General features: G+C 39.4%; 1 protein-coding gene across 2 annotated transcripts in view; it reads left to right on the forward strand.

Moving 5' to 3' along the window:
• The window catches only part of SH2D1B (SH2 domain containing 1B), a 37,568-nt gene extending 30,056 nt beyond the window's left edge, over nucleotides 1-7,512 (forward strand). For both annotated transcript variants that reach the window (XM_014783287.2, XM_087440201.1), the window contains exons 2-4: nucleotides 469-532; nucleotides 2,053-2,218; nucleotides 3,847-7,512. In XM_014783287.2, coding sequence (XP_014638773.1) covers nucleotides 469-532; nucleotides 2,053-2,218; nucleotides 3,847-3,878 — 262 coding nt within the window. In that variant the 3' untranslated portion in view covers nucleotides 3,879-7,512. The remainder of the gene's footprint in view (nucleotides 1-468; nucleotides 533-2,052; nucleotides 2,219-3,846) is intronic.
• Nucleotides 7,513-8,290: the final 778 nt, after the last annotated feature.

Here is an 8,290-nt window from a genome sequence, read left to right on the forward strand (position 1 = left end):
AAATTCTGGTTAGATTACTTAGCCAATGGTTCCTGTTCCAATGAGGAACAAGAGCACAATCGCTTCCTTAGATAAAATTCCCAACATTCTCTATTTTAGTTACACTAACTAGCTCTAATTAGGTCAATGACACCATTTAATAAACAATATCGGAATGGCTCAATGGTGTTTTGTTTATTGTATCAACTTAGAGCTCAGTGAAAAAACTAGAGAGAAATACCAAGACCATGGAAATTGTAAATTCTCTCTCCTTATCCTCTTTGCTACAGCCCAGACTTCCACCGTTAGAACAGGGGTCCTCATTTCAAAACCTCTGTCTCTTTCACATTCTCACTGATGAGAAGGCATGAAAATGATCAGTTTCTTTTTGGGATCCAAGACTGACAAAATATAATGGTATATAATGGTAGATGTTACCTGGATTTGCATATAAGAACAATATGATTTCACACAGTCATCTTTCCACAGGTTTAAAAATTTCGTCTACACATACCGAATCTTCAAAGAGACATATGGGTATTACAATATACAGGTAAGAACATAACAAGAACTCCTGTAACAACAACAATGACAAAAAGTGGAGAGGGCAGAACCTGAGATGATATCTTGAATCTGAGACGTGGCCATGTGGAGGCATTCTAAAAAGGGAAGCACCGTGCAGAGTTAGAGTCAGATCAATAGTTAACCTTGTCTTTCTCTGAGAGACATAGGAAGGCACTAGAGTTTGGTCCCATTTTTGAATAACCAAAGCTGTTATTCAAAAGTGTAGAGGTACACAACCCTGGTTCCTCCGTTGGTCAAATGCACCAACCTGGCTTCCACGTAGGACCACTGCTGAATTAGAAAACTAAACATTGTCCAGGATGGGGGTAGAAGGTGGGGAGAGGTCTGAAAGTCTAGGAAGTCAAGTGGGCTCCATAGTTGTATGAAAATATAAAGGGAAGCAGCAGTCAACCGGCAGTCTTAGAGATTTCTTTAATTTTTCTGGTTTACTGAGAGCTAATCAGAAAAACTTTTTTGCTTCTTTTTAATTTACTTCTCTGGCTTAGGGAGTAGAGTATAATAAATGTGATTGACTCTTTAATAACTGACAGAGAATCCTGAAATCTTTCTGAAACATTTGCACACAAGGTCAAGTAGATTTTTTACTGCAAGATTTCTCAGAATCTTAAATATAAATGTTCATTGTGAATATCTGAAAGAGATTAGAATATACAATGATCCCCAGAGAGATAGATATAAAATTTGTCTTTTGCTATAAAAGGACATTATTGAGGCAATTGACAAAATTTGAATAAGGTCTATAGATTAGTAAATATAGTACTGCATCAAGATCAGTTTCCTTATTTTAATCATTATAGTGTGGATATGTAATGTCCCTGCTTTTTACGAAATACTGAAGTGTTTAGGGTTAAAAGGGTTTTTTTGAAAAAAATATTTTATGTATATATATATATGCACATAGATATGTATATATATGCACATAGACATTTATATATATTTAGAAGGGGAGAATAAAAAGCAAATATAATAAAATAACATTTGGGGTGTGGGTAAAGCATATAGATGGCAATTTTAAAAAATATTTTTGTAACTTTTCAAGTCTGAAATTATTTCAAAATAAAATGTGTTCTAAAAAGCAACTTATTTTAAAATATTTATTTCTTTTTTGTGCAGACTTTGGGAAATTCTGGATAATTCCTTAATACCCTTTTTTGTCTCTTATCTGGACAAAACAGAGAGACCTCCAAATCAGTTATTACTCAGACACGGAGGGGCATTTCAAGGATGGGGGCTCACTCAATACTGCAGACTGAGATGGTTCCTTGATTGTTAATCCTCTTTACTCAGAGTAGCTCTCAAGTCAGAGGTCGTCTTAAAAACAAGGGTTTCTGTGTAGTGCAATTGGTGTGAGATCTTAAGCATGAACTGCCAGGCACTTGTTTTCAGTTTGCTAGCTCAGAGGCCACCCAGAAAACCACTGTTTTGAGAAGTGTCACTTTTCACACATAACTGCACCATGACGAGTGATCTCCTTCTTGTATTTTGCAGACTGTGGAAGGTGCTCGAAAACAGATCTTTCCAAACCTAAAGGAATTGATCTCCAAATTTGAAAAACCAAATCAAGGGCTGGTGGTTCACCTTTCAAAGCCAATAAAGAGAACCAGCCCCTGCCTGAGGTGGAGAAGATCAAAGATAAAGTTGGAAGATAATTATGGTAAAAACTCTTACCCAGGGATCAGAAAGGAACCTTAGTCCCATTTCCACCACTGGCCTACTTTGTAGAATCAATACAGATAAATGCCCTTTTCTATTATGTCATCTCTAAAAGGCTTCACCTACTGAGAGCACTTTCCACCTTGTTGGGAAGTGGTATCTTTGAGCCCCTGAAGGTGGCCAACATACAGAGCTCTCTGTGTGTAGATAGCAGGGGAACAAGAGTGGTTCCTGAGCCCTCTGGAAGAGCTGACTTCAAACTCATTCTGTGACCTTGTGCAAACCACACAGGTTTGGGTATAGATGGACAAATAGGCATAATTTTCAAATGAGAAAATCGCTTCAACCCCTAACCCAAGGCTTATCCTGTTACATTTTGCTCAACATTTGCTAAGCATTCATTTATATAGTGTTAGGGGACAAATTATTTCAGATATGTCCCTAAAGGTATTAAGCCATGGTGGAAAATGAGAGACGGTCAGTAAATTTAAGTGCAGAGAATCCATGCTGAGGCCTCTCAAATCATATCACGAGCAGCTGCTCTTGCTTACCCACAGCCCTTGAATCTGCTCTCAGAAAATAATCTAGTATCTGTCAGTTACAGCCTAGTTTGAATTTAACTCAGACTTCCTGAGACATTTACGATCTAACTCTATGGGATGTACGGTTATACTCCCAGTTAAAGGGATTTCAGTTATCAGTGGGCAGGTGATGGTGATGGGAGCAGATGTGCTAGCTAGGGAGAAAGGCAGAGGACAGAGAGTTCTGGGGAGCCTGCAGTCACCCCACACACATTCTACCCTGTCTACAACGAAGTCGCCTTTTAGGCTGCCACAGCCAGCTTCTCACCTCCCCAACAGACTAAGAATAGCTTTTTAATGACTAAAATAAAAACTCCTCCTCTACCATTGTTTCTCTGTCCCCCTCCCTCCCCATGCGGGGGATTGTGCACCCATGTACACACAAAGTCATTTCCTATAGGCTCAGCTACAGATGTAGTCCCATGGCCATTTTCCACCAAAACTTATAGAAAACAAAAGTATTAAAGGGGGCAGAGCTAGAAACCCAGGAATGTTCCTGTGCTGCAGCCCTTAGGCAAACCCAGATGAGTTGCTGAGGGTGCTTAGGGTGGTAGTAGTATTTGCACCCTGGTTGCATTGATAAAATAATCACAAATCCCAAGAGGAGAACCCTTTACAGCTCTTTCCCAAGAACTGGGACAAAGCCTCACCCCACCAATTGTCTATGCTTGGTCAGCCCTGGCAGAGTAAGCGCTCAAATCCTCAACTATCACGGGGGAAACATCCTATCAGCCTCATTGTCTTCCTCCTCTTCCCTTGGCCTCTGTAGAACAAGTTTCAGATGTTCTCACTCTGAGGGAGGTACAGGTTTTCTGCTGGCGAATGGAGGCATCTGTTGTTGGAAACTCTGATGCTTGACTTATTAAGAGACCCCCTCCCCCTATTTTGCCAGGGGAGCTCCCTGTGGTAATGTCCTTGAAAATGTCACTTTGAGGTGGCATCAAGATCACCCTGTGGCTGGGGAGAGGTCTTCTTTCCTTTGGGTATGGTTGGTGGAGGTGACTCCTGGGTGTTGAGCCTCATGGCTGGTCTTCTTTTTTTCCCCCAGGGAACAGTGACTATGTGGATGTCTTGCCTTGAAGATAAGAATTCTGGACAAAGCAATTAGGGATGGGTGACAGCTCTCACTGGTGACCCTGCTTCTCCTGCAAGTGTCGGTCTGGAAGGCTGACCTTTAGGGGACAATCCAGACTCTCCTGGTCTGGGAGAGTGAAGATGTTCTGTCCACCAGCCTCAGAGAAATCACTCCCCATGTCCCTGCCTCCTATGCATACATCACGAGGAGCTTCGAAACGTCTTTTCCCCTCTCACTCTTCTTTCTTGGGATAGGACAGCCTGAACTTATTTCCTTGACTTGTTAAAGGTACTACCACTACATCATGGTTGACATCCTCCTTCTGACCAGGCAGTCAGAGGGACAGCTTCATACAGAAGAGATCACACTTAGCCATGACTTAGGAGCCTGTGTTCCAGTCCTGTGGCCATCTTTGGACAAACCTCTTTCTCTCTCTAGGTCTCCATTTCTTCATCTATAAAACAAGTGGCTGAGTGGGGTGATACACACAGCCCCAGCCTCTCTGCTAAGCCTGGTTGTGTCTGGTGGAGTTGAGGAGTCCTGGAGTGATGGAGATGTATACAGCATCAGCAAGGGATCAGGGTCCCAGCCTCCCAAAACAGCCAATACATTCTCTGCACCTGTCTATACTGGTCTTGGTAAAGGTGGGGGCCCTGACCCACTCGTGTGCCCTTCTCCCTCCGGCCTGGGCTACTCACCTTCCAGCTCTTTCTCCTTCTTTCTAATCTTGATTTTCCTGCCCAACATTTCTCTGAACACACGTTGTCCTTGATTTTGCCTAATTTCATTTGTGCACCAACCACTTCAGCAGCATGGATGTGGTTCTGTACAGTGATATGTGTGGAGATTTTAAAGATATTCTCCTATGTGTGCTTCTTGTTCCCAACTAGGTTTTAAGTGCTACCAAAGTATGGTTGAGTCTCCCTTGTATCCTCCACAGGGTGTAGAAATGTGTGCTATACAGAGCTATGTCCAGTTCATAGAAGTTACTGACTGGAAGCAGACCCCTGAAGGGTTTGTTGAATTGGTTCTAAGGCCCTTTGAATTTTTCTGCTAGCTCAAAATTTTAATAAAGATGTGTTTAGTGTGGAATGTACCAAATTCATTGCCCATTCTCTTACCCATCTTCAAACTATAGTGATTCATTTCACCTCACTGGCCTTATCTTTCAAATTTATTAAAGAGAGGAACTCTAGACTTGCAGACAACATGAACAGACATTGTGGCTGGAATCCCAAAGTGTGCGCCATCCTGAAGTCATGGGTCACAGAATTACATAGCTACTACCAAGTAGAGAAGTAATGAAATGCAGCCATATTCAGAGAGCTGGGGGAGCCAAATCCTGTTGGCTGCTTCAGCAAAGGACACCAGAAGCAGGCCTGCTCCCCAGGGTTTTGTCCTAGGTCTTTGATTCTCTATGGTACAAAAAAGCATGTTCCAGTTTCCAGAGCCTACTGCAGTCCTTGGCACAGAACATATATTCAGTGAATATTTCTTGAATAAAAGGCTGAATAAATCAATATATAAAATATGGTCACTCATTCTGGATGGCAGAGATTTATACATTTCAAAATCCAGTAGAACCAGACTATTAGTTCAAGATCTGTCAATTATAACTCTCACAGAAGTCATTTCCTTTTTTCTGAGCACCCATGCATAGCACCTTGCATGATGCTTGGTCCCCAGTGGGATTTCAGTACATTTCTCAAATAAGCCAGCCATATTTAATAGCTGATGTTGAGGTCAAGCTATAAATCCCTGAAATTTTTTGGAAGACTTTGAACCGGTCATGTGAAGAACAGCTGAAAGATCTGGGTATATGGGCCTGGAAGAGGGAAGACAATCAATTACAACAGCTATTCCAAGTGTTTGAAATGCTGTTCTGTGAAAGAGGGTGAAGACTCACCAGGTGCAATGCCAGACAGTAGAACTCAGACCAATGGTTGGTGTTTATAGGAGGGCAGTTTTAGCCCAATACAAGAAGAATTCTGAACCTGCTAGAGCTATCCTATGCTCTAACAGTCTGCCCTCTTGTAGTTCAAGTGGAGGGTGATACTTTCCAAGAATGTGGGAGAAATGATTCCTGTCCCAAGAAGAAATTAGACTGCCTGCTAAGATACCTTCCAATTCAAGGATCACTGGATTCTATTCTCATCTCTTAACAGTGAGAAAAATCTCTTTCTCTTTCTCTTTTTGACTTAGGCATGGAGAGTGGAGTTAATCACATTCCTTAGTTCTTAACTCACTATCACCATAAATCCACACGGGACTTTTCTTTTCGTTTTATTTCATTTTTCTCCCCTTCATCCCTAATTCAATGGAATTCCAATGGAACCAGCTCTATACCATTTGATATATGCACTTGGTATGTATGCGCCCTTATAGAATATACAGTCTTGGTTGTGACTATATATCTTTTACATTTACATACATGATGTGGTGCTATTGCTCCAGTTCTGTTGTTACTTTTTTCACTCAATGTCATGTTGGGTTCTATTCTATATTGTTGAGTGTACATCTAATTCAGTGCCTCTGTCTGACGGATGGTATTCCATAGTGTTCATCCACCACATTTTGCTTATCCATTCCTCTAGGGATAGACAGCTAAGTTGGTTCCAAAACTGCTACCAGGAACAACACCATGATGGGCAACCTTGTGCAAGTCTCTTTATGGAAGTGTGAGAGTTCCTCTGGGCTATATGCGTGGGTCGTAAAGTATACTCATTTAATTATGTTGTAATCAAACCCATCAAGTGCTTTTTTGATTCTTATTTTATAAGCCCTTCCCTACTCCAAGATCACGAAAAAAATCATCTTATATTTTCTTCTACTAGCTTTATACTTTTACCCTCTACAGTTAGAGTTTTAATGATGGCAAGGACTTTTGCCTTTTTCGCTGACATATCCCCAGTGTCTAGAAAAGTCCTTCACACATACTAGATGCTCAACAAATATTTGTTGAATAAATGATAAATCTGTGTATATGGTTAGAATATATGATCTGTGTATATGGTAAGAATCCAACTTTGTATTGCTCCATATATATTGAGACAATTTTCCCATTTCAACCTGCTTAATAATTCATTTTACCCCCTCTGATTTATGGTTCTTCCTTTATAATGTATCACAATGGTTCTAATACCCTGGCTTTGTAATGTCTTATTGTCTGGTAGGATAAGGCTGATTTAGCATCTCTTATTTTTCAAGTCTGATTTAGCTATTTGTGGACCTTGATTCCTCCATACACATTTTAGAATAAATATGTTAAGTTGCTCAAAATATCTTGCTGGAATTTTGAATGAAATTGCAATGAATTTGTAGAGTAATTAGAGGAGACTTGACATGCCTGTGATGTTTTCCCATGCATACACATTACTCAGGTCTATCTTTTTTGTTCTTTAATGGAATCATGCATTTTCACCATAGATGTCTTGTATATTCTGTTAAATTAATTCTTATGTTTGGTTATAAATTATGTCATGTTTTATTACATTTCTAGCAGGCTATAGTAGTAGCAACATGTTTATACTCTCATTAGATCTACTGGTTTACCTGTTGATTCTCTTGTAAATTGAATTGCAAATTCTATGTAAATGATTTTGTGAGCTGTAAATAATATTTTGTTCTCTTTCCTTTCAATACTGATGCGTCTTATTTATTTTCTGTGTTTACTTGATTGGCTATGACCTCCAGTATACATTAAACAGTAGTCAGGTTTAATCACGGGCATTCTTGTGTGGTTCCCAGGATTATATGGAAAGTTTAGAACTTTTCTCCATTTAAGCATAATGTTTGCTGTAGTCTTTGAGAAGGCTATTTTAGAGTTTTCATCAGAAATGTTTTGAAAGTTATTAAGTGGTTTGTTTTTGCATCTATCGAGATAGTCACGTTCCTTCTATCTTCACTCCACTATAGCGGTAAATTGCATTGATAAACTTGCTGATATTAGACCATCCTTGCATTGCTTAACTTGACCATGTTGTAGTACTTTTAATAGATTGTTGGATTCAGTAAGTTAATATTTTATTCAAGATAATTGCATTAAAATTCATAAACTAAACAGGACTATAATTTACTGAACCATGATTATACTAATCATATAAAGTGAATTAAACAGTATTTCTCCTTTTTCTATTTTCTGCAACAACTTTGTAAAGTAAGGATTATCTGTTCCCTGAAAGTTTATTAGTATTCTTGTAAAACTGAGTTTGAGGCTCTGGTAAAGAGGGGGAAGAAGTCTTTTATTACTATTTAAATGTTTTTAATTCTCAGCAGTTTACTTAATTATTTTGCCAGTTTGGGCATTCTTTGTTTTTCCAGGAATTTATCCGTTTTGTCTGTTTTCACAATTATTCACATATAGTTCATAAAATTTTTTTTATTATTTTTAAAGTTCTGCTGTGACTGTAGTCATCTC

This window comes from Ceratotherium simum, chromosome 2 (assembly GCF_057802395.1).
Source record: "Ceratotherium simum simum isolate JZ-2026a chromosome 2, ASM5780239v1, whole genome shotgun sequence".
NCBI lineage: Eukaryota > Metazoa > Chordata > Mammalia > Perissodactyla > Rhinocerotidae > Ceratotherium > Ceratotherium simum.